General features: G+C 33.8%; 1 protein-coding gene across 2 annotated transcripts; it reads right to left on the reverse strand.

Annotated features, from left to right (window-relative positions):
• Window positions 1-2874: 2874 nt before the first annotated feature.
• Window positions 2875-15216, reverse strand: LOC125054973 (ubiquitin carboxyl-terminal hydrolase 7-like). Of its 2 annotated transcripts, none has more exons than XM_047657110.1 (10): window positions 14977-15216; window positions 14392-14711; window positions 13319-13482; window positions 12310-12569; window positions 11297-11471; window positions 10073-10265; window positions 7704-7857; window positions 7161-7294; window positions 5028-5134; window positions 2875-3197 (listed from the first exon to the last, which is right to left on the reverse strand). In XM_047657110.1, exons 1-10 carry the CDS (start codon window positions 15025-15027, stop codon window positions 3064-3066), a joined length of 1692 nt encoding a protein of 563 aa, XP_047513066.1. In that variant the 5' UTR covers window positions 15028-15216; the 3' UTR covers window positions 2875-3063. The 2 variants fall into 2 exon arrangements, with proteins under 2 accessions (XP_047513066.1, XP_047513067.1); XM_047657111.1 differs by having other exon boundaries at window positions 3040-3197; window positions 5038-5134; window positions 14977-15215.
• Between the last annotated feature and the right edge of the window lie 1703 nt (window positions 15217-16919).

The following is a 16919-nucleotide window of genomic DNA, read 5'->3' on the forward strand; positions in this document are numbered from 1 at the left end:
CTTAAAATACTGGCATCGCACTCGCGAGCCCTCTGGCATTGAGAGTGTCCATGGGCGGCGGTATCACTTAACATTAGATGAACCTCCTGCCCGTTTGCTCCTTGTTCTATAAAAAAAAATAACCACATTACATGATTTGGCCGTCCTAGAGGATTTTCTGGTATCCATCACTTATTCTAAAATGATTCCATTGAAGGCCGTTCTAGTGAGTTGCGGAACTTTAAATTATATTGCAATAATATAACGGTAAAGACATATTTTGACTTGACGTATTGCTAAATTTCCTCTATACGAATTTCATTATGTATGAAGCCATAATAGATTGTAAAAGTAAGGAAGAATTATTAATTCCCCAGGCGTATGGTAAGACAGTAAAGCAAGTAATTACTGCGATCCTCAGTCTTAATCCTTGCCAGGACGATGAAAAACTCTGCTAATTAATAAAGGAACCCCTGGATTAATTAGTGAAGATATTCCAGTTCTCTTATTATATGGATTACGTTAGTTAGCGCTTTTATCCTACGGGAGTATCGTTAAAAGTTTCTTGTTTTATTTCGGAGCAATATTCATTACTCATTTAAAAGATGAAAAATATCTTTCATAGAACGGAGTTTGGAAATGTAAAGAAAATATTCCGTTGAATTCGCACATTAATGTTCTTTTGCAAGGTTCTGGAGTATCTTTTGAATTTCCTAACACGAGCTTAAAGCTACTAGGAAATAATAAACTAGGTATTGACTACAGCGTCGTTCAGATGTAAATTCAAGTTGTTCATTTTGAAAATTATAGGTAAAGGCGAATCTAGTCGTTTAAAAACAATACTATGTGCGTTTTCCAATTACAGAGCATAATGCGACTCAGTGCCGCACGATGCCGCATAATGCTGAAGCTTAAATGGAACGTGAATTAGTTTTCAAATGCATCAGCAGAGTGCGCTAAGTCAGTGTTGAAGAAAAAATGTTCTGAATAGAGTTAGCAACCTCATTAATGTATAAATAATGTGGTTAACAATAATAATTGGTTGAAAACTTTTTACGCTTATTTTAATAATCAAATTATTTCATTAACATGTTTTTACTGAAATAAGAGAAAACCTTTAAAGAATATAAGGTTTTAACAAGCTAAATTAACAGTAAAATATATAGTTTCATGTAAGAAGTTTACATCATTTACGTTTTGAGTAATTTTTTTAAAATGATTTCTAAAAAAATTATATACTTTTTCAAAACCATTGCAATGTTTACAAGAGTATAATCCTGTAAAATAAATTTGTTTACAGATTGTATTCATATTTTAAATGTGGAATATAAAAAAAGTAACTATTTATACCTTCATCTATACTTATATATTTTTTTTTTAACAGTTTGAAATAACTTTAATTATTTTCAAACAAATTTTTCAACAATAAATAATATTTACTAACGAAAATTTCGATAAATGCCAACTTAAAGAAAAACACTGGCCAATTTTCTGTCACTGTGTTGGTATTTATTGCGAGAAGCACGCGAGAGCATTAGTTTTGAGAGTGCTCAATTGTGCGAAGCGTTGCTGTAGTTGGAACATTCAACGTTGAGCATTATGCCGCATAATGCGCTCTAGTGCTGTAATTGGAAAATGCACTATATGGTCGATATATTCCTACATATTATATTTGACACAGAAGATTGAAGCCTAATCTACGTCTGAAAAAGTAAATTACACGCAGAAATATGTTTGCCTAATGCTTCGGTTAAATTTCACACAACGTTTCTATATTTTAAAATCAAAGAAAGACACAATATGCTGTAAAGGATATAATAAAAATGCTAATAAAGTTTTTGCGTCGGCCATTTTGCAATGTCAGTAATTGGAGACTAATTTATCGGTTGTACGAGCGAGATTTATTGTTGAAGGATATAACCCATTTTTAACCGAGCAAACAAATCGATATTGCAATCTATTTGACATAGTGTTTTGTAGTTCTCATATCATGTTAGTTATCACTATGCGGAATACATTTATGCAAATATATCGTATGTTTCGGAAAAAATAGCTAAGTTATCTAAGGTTTATTAAAATAATAATAATCCAGTGGCGATTTGGTGTCTTGGCCTCAGATTGCAAGTCTCTGTTAGCTGATCAGTCATCTGGCAGTCTGACATCGTGTCGATTTGGATATGAGACACACTGGTTTCCTTACGATGTTTTCCTTCACGTACGAGCAAGAATAAGAGATACACACAGATAGTAAGTGCACAGCCTATATCGAACCTACGAGTATAGGTTTGAGTGTCGCAAGCTAAAGCCACTAGGCCAACACTGCCTTTTAAAAGTAGTAATAATATAATTTACACAAGGGGTTTGGACTACCAAAGTCATCGTAATGAGTCAACCCTAAGATATTATATAAAAACCTTCGTGGTCGGATAGATACAACTTTACCACATAATCTGAAGACACATCTTTTAGTAGAGTACTTCGTTAAATATAAATATAAAGCAATTAAAGGCTTATAAAGGGATAATGTCCAGATTAAGCATTCTGATAAACGAGCTAGGTCTGGATATCCATAGTTGCTCCCCTCACACTATAAAATCGATTTTTGTTGAGTTTTATGTAATTTGAATTTTTTTTTATTAGTAATTGTTTGTTTTGATTAATAATTGTTTTGACTGATATTTGTATGATCTCTACATGTATGTCATGTTTGCCTTTAAGTGCTTGTCACATTAAAAATTGTATTTTGTGTTTGTTTTTACCAATGTGTCAGTGTGCCGAGCGTTGGCAAGCTTTTTATCAATTAAAAAAAAAAGGGACTGAAAGCTAGCTTATATATTATATAAATAAATAATAAGCTTATATATTATAGAAATAAGTAATGCTCATTCATTTTTTTAAACTTTTATTAAATAAATAAAAATTAATGAAATAAAATAAATGAAGATTCATAAAAAATTACAAAAATATAGACGTACCTCACCTAACCAATTTCAACGGCAGTAAATGCGTTACCAAAATATACATTTGTATAAAAATATGTAAATTTAACTTTTAAATATCAATAATAAGGTATAATATTCAATATCATTTATATTTGGACCCCCCAATCGCTTGCAAAGTAAAAAAGTGTTTTAAAGCGCTAAAAATCTTTGTATAATACTTCACGGAACAAACTGACGTGTCGGATCTAAATTTCTTGCACCTTATTTTTCTGCCGTCTGAAACAACATTTTGTATTTAAAAAATATAATGACTATTACTCCTCGCTGTGTGCGAGAAGCTCCATTTACCCGATGTAAAATTGGTCTATACCAGGCTAGCACCAAATCAATCGAAAGGTAATTATTAAAAATACACTTTGTAGACAAGCATATTACAAATTAGAGGATTATATTCAAGATAAAAATGCTTGGAAACATGCTGGTCCATAGGACAATTAAACTAGACAAAATCAAGTGGTTGCTAATACAGTTATATAAAAAAAAATCAGTGGCGCTACAACCTCTTTAGGTCTTGGCCTCAGATTTCTGAATCTGTTTCATGATCATTTTTAAATCTAATAGGCAAGTAGGTGATCCGCCTCCAGTGCCTGACACACGCCGTCGACTTTTTGGGTCTAAGACATGTCGGTTTCTTCACGATTTTTTCCTTCACCGTTCGAGCAAATGTTAAATGCGCACATAGAAATAAAGTCCAAGTCCAAGTGCACAGCCGGGGATCGAACCTACGACCTCAAGTATGAGAGTCGCACGCTGAAGGCACTTGGCCAATACTGTTCAGATACAGTTATATAGGTTTATATATTCTCTTAGTTCTTTAACAACTTCGACGTATTTAAAGAAAAACGCTTTTTACCGGATTAAAGTTATGTATTATTATAAATTTACAACTATTTGACATAATTTTAAATTTATCCGACGTTTCGCGTGCTTTACAGCGTGCGTGGTCACCGTGACCAAAAGAAAAAAAAAGCGTTTTTCTTTAAATGTGTAATAAGAGTTATGTTAATCAAAGACAACTTCGACGTAACTCACACACTGTTTGACTGTATGTAGGGACATGGTGTTATAAATTTTATTTTAGTATAGTAGTTTTTTTATTCGAGGTACATGATCTCCACATAATATAACTATCAAAAGTAAACAAAATACTGTAAAAACAGTTCCATTCCTTTTAAAATAGTTCCATTCCATTCCCATTCTTCTTCATATGAAACTATCTTTTGGAAGGGACAACGAGTCATTTATTAAAATAGTTTAACTTGTAATTTTGACATTCAAAAGTGCCTTTTTAATAGGCTTAATTGAAATAAATGATTTGACTTTGGCCATTGATATTAATTTAAACTCAAGTTCAAGTTGGCATTCAATATTAAGGATTCAAATAAAAGTGTGTATTATTTCTGTGTTAAGTAACTGTTACTGTTAGATACTTCAACACCAAGCCATATCACCAACCTCAGTCAACATAATATCGGTAAGTCCTAAATTCTAATAAAGTTATCCAAATAATAAACTACTGACATAAGATTATATGCTGCATAAAAATTCTGATATAAAAATGATACTTTATATTGAGTGATGGCGATTAGCCGAAAACAAAAATGCACTGCTTTTGTAGTAACAGTAGTAGTAGGATATATATATATATACAATGTATATATATATATATATATACACAATGTTATGCTGGATGTAAAACAAAAATAAAACAATTGAACATTGACTCAAGCAATCAGCGAAAACCTAAAATTAAAAATTGCCTTAAACGTATAAACTAATAAATAAAAGATTTTATTTACATATCATAAACGTATATATAATACTTATTCTAATGATATTACACACAACCTCATTCGTTTACCATTTGGCAAACATCACCCACTCTTTTTCATTTACCATCAAGTTTTTTTTGTGAAAACATGTCAATATAAATTCAACGAAATAATAATAATTGTTCATATGTCGCTGTATGTCGAAATAATTTTGAAACCCTGTATTATGTCCCAATAACCCAGTAATAGGAATGGTCATTCATGGGATATTTACTTGTCCTTACCATCTCGTAGCGCATCTCCTCGTTGATTCGCTCGCAGAGATCAGACGGTATGTCGGTCTCCGCTACGTCTTGTAAAACGTACTTTAACTGTGATGTTCTGGAATAATTTATTATTATTAAGTAATTTTTTAATAATTATCGTTAAAGGAGAATGCTTAACGTTAAAAAATCAGACAGATTGAAAAACTGGGACATAAGAGACAAGACAAAAGTCATAGACATTACCTCGAAAATAAAAAGACTTAAATGGAGATGGGCTAAACACAGGATGAGAGGAAAAGACAAATGGAGTAAAATTGTGACTCGATAGTACCGTAGGGAAGGCAAAAGGAGTAGAGGAAGACCACAAAAAAGATGGGAAGACGACATCAGACAAGTGGAAGGAGTGATGTGGAACAGAGTGGCCCAAGAAAGATATGAATGGAAATGGTGGCAAACAGATCTGCAGAAATCAAGCAAGATCCAAATATTAGAATACTTTTTTCAACCTTCTAATATATAGATTAATATATAAGATCTGATCTATGTTTATGTGTGTACCTCAGTCGATCTGAATAAAAGGCTATATTATTATTATTATAAGTAAATTTTGACGAACAAGGGCGTGTTAAGGTTCGTAAAACATTACCCAAAATTAAATATTCATGATTTTTGTTCTTGAAATAAAATTGGATAAACAACTCATAATTACGAAACGGGATTGCATAATTTTTTTTAATACTTTTTGTCCCTTATTGTATAATATAAAATAAGGGACAAAAAGTAATCGCATTTAAGCCATAGGAGGGTAATCCACCCTATGACCTCTTGGTTCTCCCTTGGTCCTTGTGTCCTTGTTAAATGAGTAAATATAATCGACATATAAATATAATAAGATGTGGTCTTATTAACACATATTCATTAATTCATTCGCACATTTAAAGAAATTTTACTTTGCCTGATTAAAGAGCTATTTAAAAAAAAAGTATTCAAAATTAAATCTTCGAAGAGCAACATTGCAATACTTTGAAATAAATATTTAAAATTCAACATTATTATTAGCACAAGGAACATTATTTAATGATTTATAATAACAGATATTTTTTTAATATGTTCAGTAAATATTCACTAAAAAGGAAGAGTATGATTGCCTATTTTTATTTATAAACCTATTTTAGATTATTTTTATTTTAGTAATTTAATTCAATATTAAATCACATGAGGAATTTTAAACCTTTTATATTATTTATTTATTTTATTTTTTATTTTATGTGGAACATGAGCATTGAGCACCTTATAATTTATATATAAGAAAACAACAATTAGTTCATCAATTAAAAATTCTTATATTAAGTCACAATCCGTATGATATACTAACTACTGCAGTGCGTCCATAGTAAAGCAGAGGTCACACCGTGTAACGGGCGGCTATTCATTTTGGCGGCACAAAATATTGTTGCGGCCAACACGCGCGCATGCAATTTATACTCGCCGGGTTACAACACTACATTGGCTTACGTTTTATTAATTAAATATGCTGGGAGTTTTAAACCTTCTGTTTAATCCTCTTTAGATTGAATTTGTTAAATTTAACTGTGGTGTAAATAACGCGAATGTATTATCTAGTTACGTTCAGTTAGTACAATACTTTATCTGCTTTTTTTAAACAGGATATGCTTTAGTTCCTTAATTATCATTAATAAGTCAGCCATCTCAGTAGACATAAAAACAACGAATGAAGTAAGTCTTTAGACATAAATTAAAAAGTAAAAAATTTCGAAAAAGAGAATGTACAAATGGCGCCAAAACGCTGATAACCGCAATGTGCGCATGCGCGTGGCAGCTGCTGCCAAAAAATTGCAATATTATGTCATAGATTTGACGCATCTCGTATTTTCTATAGTCTATTTGCAAAAATATCATGGATCCTCTTTGGTGACAGTAGTAGCACATTATTCTGTATTGTAATGAAATAAATGAATCGCTAGACTTCAAACATAATTGTGTGTAAAATAAATAAGTTGTTGTAAATGTACAACATATTCCGACTTCAAATATTATTATTAGGTGTATATATTTCTGAGTACTGTTTTTGTATACAGCTTTGTGATCCGTATAAAAACAAAAGGATATTAAGAACTTACTGTATATAAATAAGCATATAGGCACTTGTAGCTCGCCGGGCTAAGTAAGGTGCATCTTCTCTGCCGCCATAATTGTATTCTATTGCTTCTTGCTTCGTACAACGAGAGACTACGTCATCGTCAAACTTACACCACTGTAAAAATAATTATTTTTTAGTTCTGTCAGGAGAATATTCTCCCTAATTGTCTTTGGGTTACATGAGTACATATTTTTTTTTATGGCTCTGGCACGGTTTGTGCATTAGCCAGCGTCAAGTATAAGATTTTTATAATTCGTGCTTGTCTTAGAAATTCGACCATGTCCACCATGTACGGTTTAAGCACTCGCCCGGTACCGCACAACTCTCCCAAAGGCCGAGAACAAATTTAACTTAAATTAAAACTTGCCCTCGAACCGGGAATCGAACCAGGTACCCCTCACCTAGCTGCCACTTAATAAGACCGCTAGGCTATGAGGCCCCTAAAAGAGTACATATTTAAATAAAACTTTTACTTATTAAAAACAAAAGACAATATTATTTTAAATTTGACAAATCACAGAACCTTCCCATCGCCTTTAGGGTTAATGAAAACTACGTAGTGTCCGCCATGATTGTCTCCCGAGTGGACTAATACGGCATGCAATGTGTAGTGCGCAGGAGTGGCTGGAATTTCTTTCAGGTACGCGTTTAAATTCAATGCTTCGTAGAATTCAAACCTGCAAATTAAACCTTATAATGAATACTCACATTATGGAATAAATAGTTTCGAAGGGCTTTTGATCTTTGAATTTTGTATAAACAAAAAATATAAAGTGACTGTTCAATCACAAAACGTACAAATTGAATTATCGGCAAATTTTAGCATTTTATAGATACAAATCTTTTTCTTTCAGGATTCAAGATCAGCCTTACTTCGAAAGCAATTTTGCACTTATTATTAATTAAAAACAGTTACAAGGCTTAAAAGTTTATTTGTTGGAAACATAAACAAAGGTAAGTTTTTCTTCACACTAACAAATTTACAATTTATTAACAAAGACGAATCTAATATATAAAATTCTCGTGTCGCGGTGTTTGTGGTTAAACTCCTCCGAAACGGCTCGATCGATTCTCTGTTTTTATTTTTTTATGATACAGCATTAAAAAAAATACATACAAACCCTAACTTTCACCCCTCTACGATCAACCCCTATTTTTTTATTATAAATGATATACATGGTAAAACGACGTTTGCCCGATCAGCTAGTAATATATAAATTTGGTATTACATAAAGCATATAAGGATTTGGAAGCTACTTGACTAGCTTTGTTACGACTTTTACAAAACGCTAAACATTTGGGTCATATTATAATAATAATAATCGGCAAAACTTGGACTTTTCATACAAATTTTCAACTGACGAAAGACTATATAATATTTTTAACATATTTTAACACCAGAAATGTAATTATACAGTGCTTTGTGTACAAATAAATTCAATCTGCAGTTACTGGTAACAGAGATCGATTCGAGTAATATATTCAAGAGCACTCTGGAAAAACTTCAAAGATTCGAATATTCCAAAAGCGAAATAAATTGTAATTTGTTCCAACTCTCTCTCTTTAATCGGCAGCTTATGTCTGAGCGTCGTGGTCAGCAACAAAGCATCTAGAGCGGACAATCTGTTTCCACCGGTTTCTCTCCAGTGCATCTCTTATAACAGTGTATAGTTTTGAGGACGAGTATTTCACTTGATCGGTCCATCTGGTTGGTGAACGGCACGTGATCTTTGGCATTTCAGTGTTACCAAACACGATAAGTTTCTCCAAGTTCTCATTGCCGCTGCGTATTGAATGGCCGAAATAAGATACGATTCGCAGTAGGCATATGGTAGACAGGCGAGTCCGTATGCGGAGTTGGGTCACGATGTATTGGTGTTCTTCGCAGTCCTCGATATTCTGAGCATTCACCGCCAGCACCGCATCTCAAAGGCATCGCCTTTGCCTTTCTCGAGCCAAGATAGTCCATGTTTCTACTCCATACAGGAAGATAGGGAACACTGGAGCCCGTATCAGTCTTATTTTGGTTTTAATACCAATTCCTCTTTTCTTGCAGATGTTGCCTAAACGTGTCATGGTATCTTCCAGCCATGCTGATCCGCCTTTTTATCTCGGGGACAGGACTGCCGTCGAGACTTGGGATCCGAGATACATAAAGCGGTCTACGATATTGATGCCAGGAATGTTGCAAGTGAATATGGAAGCTTTCTGGCGCGATCTACTAAGATCAGTTTAGTTTTTGCTCTATTCACTGCGAGATCTATGCTCCTACTGACTAGCTGGAGTCTTTGGAACAGTTCTTCCACATCTTCCATGGACGTTGCTTGAAGAACTGTGTCGCCGGCATACCGTAAGTTTGCTCTCCTCTTTCCGCCCACTGGAAAACGCTTCTCTCAATTGTCCATTGTCTTCCGGATAACGTACTCTCAACTCTCAACCCTGTCTCACACCTTTTTTGGTTTGGAGCATATTGGAGTATTCAGTGCCCATCCTGATAAAAGAACGGTTTTCGATGTACAAATTCTGTATTAAAGCTACGAGGTGTTCTGGAACTCCCATTTAGAACCTTCCATAGTTTATCCCATTGTACATAGTCAAAGGCATTTGTATAGTCAACGAAGCATAAGATCACGGGGGTGTTGAATTCTTTACTCTTTTCGATGATTTGGCGAATGCTAAGGATTTGTTCTCGCACTGCTTTGCCTTATCAAAGCCTGCCTGCTCCTCAGGTATCTGTTGGCTAAAGTAGTAACTTGTTCCTACAACCTCTAGGTGTTATAAAATTACGAGTTACGATGTTCTATAAAAATACCTCATAGAATTAAATTCAAATATGGAACATCCGGGTTCGACACTTAAATTAACAAAGTGGTTATTGACAGGTGGAAGTACCTGTCATTAAACTTAACGGAAGTGTCGCTCTGCGGGTCGTATTGAAATCTCATCAAGTGCAAGTGAAGTATGGGAGGAAATTCGTCAAACAGAACGCCTTTGTCAGCCTCCTGGAGGCCATGTTCGCCTGCATCGTACTTGTTGTCGCCATCTAGCAGTTCTGTGCTGATGTAGTCTTTGAATGATTCGTAAACTGTAAACATATTTTTTATTCATTCTCAAACAAGATTTAATTATTTGTAGTACCTACCTATAACCATAATCTTCCACTTTCTTCATTTGTTTCCTTGATAATTTAAAAATAAAAAATAAATAAGTGGCGCTACAACCATTTTTAGGTCTTGGCCTCAGATTTCTGAATCTGTTTCATGATCATTTTTAAAAATCTAATAGGCAAGTGGTGATCAGCCTCCAGTGCCTGACACACGCCGTCGACTTTTTGGGTCTAAGACATGTCGGTTTCCTCACGATGATTTCCTTCACCGTTCGAGCAAATGTTAAATGCGCACAAAGAAAGAAAGTCCATTGGTGCACAGCCGGGGATAGAACCTACGACCTCAGGTATGAGAGCCGCACGCTGAAGCTACTAGGCCAACACTGCTACTTGATAACTAAAAATTAAAAAAAAAAGAATACAAAGCTTACCAACTTTACACCATGTACGTTGTCTAATATGACAAATACTAATACTCGATGACGATGGCGGGTATCAGGCTGATCACTTACTTGCCAATTCCAAAAAAACACCACAGCTTTTGACGTGATAACGTCTTTAAAATCGTTTTAGTCGGGTGACATGTTCAGAAACTTGTGTCACACCAAAACCTCACGAGCGCGATCGCAGGTATAACGAGAGAGAGAGACGGACCGATCTCCCGTCTCATCTCGAGCGCTGCCAGTCATTCCGTGAATGTATGAAGAAAAATGTATATCATAGTCGAATAAGTAAACTTGTCATTTTACACCCGAAATTTATCATCAAAAGTGTGAATAAAACGATAGATGTAATTTAAAATTTGAAAAAATTGTTATCTTCATTAATTCCTTACTTCCCAAAAACTTATATCACCAATAAGACGTTATCACGTAAACATCTCGATCGTAAACCTACTTTACAAACAACCAATATTTTTTTTGTTCAAAATATAATAATAAAGCCGTGTATTTAAATTTTTACAAAATAATTTCACTTAACTGTAAACTTTAACCTTAAAATAAACTCACTGTCTTTTTTCCCCTTGACACTTAGCTGAATATCATAAAAAGTCTCGACGCAAGCACTAGTGCAGTTCACATTCCTGCACTTGATGAATGAAGTCATTTTGCCTTCGAAAAATTTAGGAATAGTGCCTTCAACTGCAGTACACTTCATCTTGTTCTCCAGTTTGTCAATAAGTACCTTTAACAAAGTGTTTTGAATTAGCCTTATTATAAAATGCTTAATAAGTTATGGGCATACCATGGTAACCATAGTAACGAAATTTTAAAGTCACCCAGCGTTTGCAAAAGGCCTGAACATGTCGTATTAATATAATATATTCTATATGTAAAGTATAATACCTAGTGGAACAGAACTTTTATAAAAATGCATACGTCATGTGAAACTTTTTTTTTATAAAACAGGGCCAAACGCGCAGGAGGCTTATCTGATGTTAAGTGATACCGCCGCCCATGGACACTCTCAATGTCAAAGGGCTCGCGAGTACGTTGCTGGCCTTTTAAGAATTGGTAAGCTCTTTTCTCGAAGGACCCTAAGTCGAATTGGTTCGGAAATACTTCAGTGCAGCTGGTCATTATTCCTTTCCTGCATATATATTAGATGCGGGTAGGACGATTATTACAATTATTAAGTAAGCGAAGGTAGGTTTCGTCTGTTTATTTATATTCATTAAGTATATAGTGTAAAGGGCTATTATAATGTGCTTTTTATTTAATTTGATAATAATAAATACTGTTTAGTTAATGTTGTCGAGTTAATTTAACTAAATATATATATGACCATTTTAGGTTAATTTTCGGTATCAGCAATCGTAAGATCACGCTTCATGACCAATATTTATTATGTTCAGTTGTTTTTCTTTAAAAATAAAATCAAATCTTATTCCCTTCCAAATGTAATTTTATTCCCGTTATATATTATTTAGTTCGGCGTATATATGTATAATGTGTACATGTGTAATCTGCAAGTTAATATCAGATTCACACTGTCAACTGAGCGTCGCCATTGTCAAACTTACCCGTAGAAATTCCTGAACGTCATGTTGCATAAATGAATCCAAAGTCTCCCAGCCGAAACTTTTAGTCAGTTTCTTGGTAGCGACAGGTTTGTCTGAGAACTGTAGATCGTAGAAAACTCGTTGTAGCGCAAAAGCGACGGATCTTGAACTATCGTCGCCAACAGTCGGTATTTTGTAAACGGCTTTTCGTAACACATTTGTGAAGAATAAAGTTTGTAAAAGGGAATTCATGTAGCATGTCGCCCCTTGGTTTTTGAGACCTGTAAATGTGAGTATGAGTGAAGATGTATACACGTTTATTTTGTACATTTCTTTCTTCAAGAGTATACAAAGTAGTAAGAGTATACGCTTACAAAGTCATTAATACTAAATACATGAACTATTTACACTTTTAATAGCTGTCATTTATTTATAGCCAGATAAAAAGGTTTCCCTGTTATTAATCAAATCAAAATCAATTATACATATAGTTAACGCAATACACTTATGAACGTCAAAAAGAAATACGTATTAAATGCTTCTAATTTTACATTTACTGCCAATTCTCAAGGGCGTACAACGGAAGAGAAGAACTGACAATAAACTCTCCGCCACTCTTTTTAATCACCAAGTTTTTTGTTTTACACAATGTTTGTAAGGTGCTGCAACTATTAAACCATGACATCTTAAGAAATTAATAGTTAATTAATAATAATAAAATAAATTAAAAACAAAGATTTGTCCTCTATCAGCAGGAGGCATGGTGAAATAGGAGCACGCGCTTACATTCTCGTGGGAACAATACGCAATATAGCTTTTAAACGTACAAAATAATTATTTTTGAAGATTGTTATTAGAATTAAAACAACTTTTCACATCGCGTTAATACTTTTCGTAAAAGACCCATAAAATAGCGCATTTAACCAGCTAACGCATCGGTAACTTTAGATATTGTTTTAAATAGTATATGCCCTGACACCCAAATCATCAGTGATCAATAGGAAATGTTTACAAAACAAGAACTCTTTACCAACATAACCGGTATGTTTCTTCGAGTCCCAAGACACCCCATGTGGTGCTTCAGCTATCACATGCGCCTCAATGGTGATGGAGTCGTCTTTCACAAAGCCCTTCTCTTCATCCATAAGGTCTTTCCAGGATATGAAGTGAGCGAAACCCCAATCATCCTCTTTACTAAAAGTATTAAATTAAGTTTTATTTCGTACTATTCTATTATTGGAAATTAATTTCGTCATGCTTACGTAATTCAGATTCCTATTTATATTTTCAAAGTAGTGTTTGCCTTGTAAACGTATTGCTCTCAACCCTGAGGTAGTGAGTTCAAACCCCGATTGTTCCCAATGGCTTTTTTATGTGCGCAATTAACAATCGTACAGTAACTGTAAGAACGGCAGTTCTATGCCTGACAGAAGACTAGACGCTTGTTTTAAAAATAAAAATAATAGACAAAACTAAATATAATCTAAGGCATATTAAGTTAGGTTTACGTCACTAAAGACATCACGCACTGACTCCAAGCCTTTCTCAACCGCTGTCTTCGCCGTATTCTGGGTATCTACTGGCCCAAGATATCTAACGGGCAACTTTGGGAGCGCTGCCGAGAAACCCAAATTAGCCAACAGATCAAGCGACGCAATTGAAAATGGATAGGCCATACACTCCGAAGGGATTCCAATCATATCCCCAACAAGGCGCTTGATTGAAACCCGCAAGGAAAGCGGAAAGGTGGCCGTCCCAAGCAAACCTGGCGTACTGCAGATGAGGTAAAGGGAGCCGGAAAGAGTTGGAGCGAGGTGAAATACGAGGCACAAGAACGAACGCGGACTCACTGCCCCATCTAGGGGTTATAGGATATCAAGTCAAGTTAGTCATATTAAGGGTTATAACGCCGATGAAAAAAACCGTCGTTAATCAGGTGCGAAAACAATGCGAAACCGAAAGATAAGAGAGAAGGGCTTATCAATGTTTATATAACTGAAAACTGATCTATTAATGTATAAAAATAAATAAAAAATTACGTTAAAACATACGTTCTTCATTGACGTGGGTATCATATTAAAAATTAGTTCAAGTAATACTTACCAATGGTACATGTGATGCAGCTTCCTACATAGATGCTCTTCATCCGGCTTATACGTCAACAACTTAAGCTCCCCCAGCCCGTAGCATGACCAACCAGGTATACTGCAGTCCCCATTGCACTGCAGAAAGATTCCAAGTGCTTTTTGCTGTTGTCTTTCTGGAGTGCTTGTATTGCGAACAAGGACCAGTATCCTCCATGGCAGACATCGTACGAAGCAAGGCGGAGAAAGAACTTGTTCTTTTAGCTGGCTTAAGTTTGTGACTGTAAAACGGAAGGTGGCTTCGGAGCGAGCGATGTCAATATCTTCAGTCGATGCCTCCTGTAATTCGGTCGTACGTTTCGTATTTAGTCCTATTAAATCATATTAATCATAAAATAAGTTAATTATTTTAAATTTTTTAAGATAAATTTGGATAAATATGGGAATTATGTAAAAAAATCAAAAATTATAATCATTTATTAAACACGTAAATTAAAAGAAAAATGCACAACAGTATGTCTAATATTAATTTTGTATTGTTTTGTTTTACACATTCATCAAATTGGTTCCTTTATGATAAGGGTAATTTAAAAATATTTTTTACCGTATGGGCATGCTCTGTATGAGCAGTTTCTGGACAGGCGCTATCAAGCATTTTACCTCAGTGGCTAGGAAACTAAAACAGCTAAAACAACGAACTAAAACATAATAGCAAATACAAAAAGGACAGTGACAATTTAAATTCACATTATTTGACGATGTAAATGTTTGTTGTATAAAAATGTAAATACAAGAATTTTGATTTGTTTTGAACGATGATATATGCTGTCATTGTTTGCTGTAGTTGTCAATTTGAGTTATTCTAAATTCAAAGAGTTCAAACTGATCTGACTGAAAAAGGTTTAATGTAATGTTAATGTAATCATAATAGCAAAAATGAATAGTAATTCTTTACTTTATATTTTAATATTAAATTTATTTCACCACAATTATCGAGAATATATGATTGAAATTCTTTACAGAAAAAAACATAAAATAACTATTTATATTATATACGTTATATTTTTATCGAATTTTCACTCTAAAATTGAATTGAATTGTGAACATTCAGACACGATAATATTTCATAGGGTACTGAAATGAGTATATTAAAAGGTAATAATTAATTTAAATGTAAAATCGTTGACAATTTGTAAGGTTTCTTTCGATCCACAGATGGCGCTAGATGTCGATGTTGTTGTGTGCTGCCGATAATGCAGAACTATTCTTGTGGTTTGGCGGGAAAACACTGCATCTGTAAAATAAAATAGAGTTTTATAGGGACAGCTGTTAATTGTAAATTCGCTTATTCATAATTAAAATTATACATATCATCACGTAAACATAAGTTATGACTACTGAAATGAGTATATTAAAAGGTAATAATTATTTAAAATGTAAAATCGTTGACAATTTGTAACGTTTCTTTCGATCCACAGATGGAGCTAGATGTCGATGTCGTTGAATGCTGCCGATACTATTCTTGTGGTTTGGCGGGAAAAAACTGCGTCTGTAAAATAAAATTTATAGGGACAGCTTTTCATTCTAAATTAGCTTATTCAAAATTAAAATTATACACATCATCACGTAAACATAACTTATGTTTTGAAAGTGTAAAGAAACAATGGGAGGTTGAAAATAGGTAAGACTTATTCAGTTATTATAGTTAGAGTAGCGATAACGCCTTTTACTCTATCTAATCAACCTGACTGCGCCGTTACTAATGAAGTAACGAGACCGGAGACAGTAAGTATGCGTTGGAAGTTTCTCGACTCAGCGGCCAAGATTTTGAGTTTCAGAGCCAGCGAGTGAGTAACTGTCTTTTTTTATAAATGATATAATATTCCTTAATCGTATTTTCTGTGTAGCATTATTTTTGTTATTTACAACTTTGTTTGTTACAACATTAATTATATATCTCAATAAAACACGAATTTTCAGGGCGAAATTAATAGGTTCTTAATGACATTTAGGAATATTCATGAAACACTATTTTTACTCTTTTGGAATAAAAGTTTAAATACTATAATAGTAACAATGCATAGTTATCGCCAATTTAAAACATGGATTAAGAAAACGGTCCTAACTTTCCGCCGAGTATCTTTTATCTAACATTGATTAAACCAATATTAAACAGGGCATAATTTAAAAAATATAATATCTATTGGACGCAAATTTGATATATATAAGTAGCACTATATAACAGTAGCTGTGTTTTCTGCTCTACGCAAACTTAATAACCGGGTACAGTTGCCCGGATATTAATTAAATCCGGAGTCATCTTGCGAGGACATTATTCAATGTTTGGAGATTGACAGGCTGACTGGCTCCTTAATTAAAATTTGAACTCAAATAATTTTATTTGAAAGATACGAAGCAAATTGAGCAATCTTGGTAAACTTAATTAGTGTTATTGAGTGATTTCTGTACTATCTCTTATATCTTATTGCTAAAGTTTATTTTAACGTTTAAACCAAACCTTATGAGCTTTGATATGTTTATGTCTCA

The sequence above is a fragment of the Pieris napi genome, chromosome 13, assembly GCF_905475465.1.
Source record: "Pieris napi chromosome 13, ilPieNapi1.2, whole genome shotgun sequence".
NCBI lineage: Eukaryota > Metazoa > Arthropoda > Insecta > Lepidoptera > Pieridae > Pieris > Pieris napi.

Excerpts from the sequence above, each read along its gene's own strand:
- LOC125054973 (XM_047657110.1), bottom strand. The coding sequence starts at position 15,027 with ATGCTTGATAGCGCCTGTCCAGAAACTGCTCATACAGAGCATGCCCAT. Across the intron at positions 12,570-13,318 it reads GAAACATACCGGTTATGTTG|GTCTCAAAAACCAAGGGGCG; the intron begins GTAAAGAGTTCT and ends TCACATTTACAG. Across the intron at positions 3,198-5,027 it reads CTACGAGATGGTAAGGACAA|ACGGCAGAAAAATAAGGTGC; the intron begins GTAAATATCCCA and ends ATGTTGTTTCAG.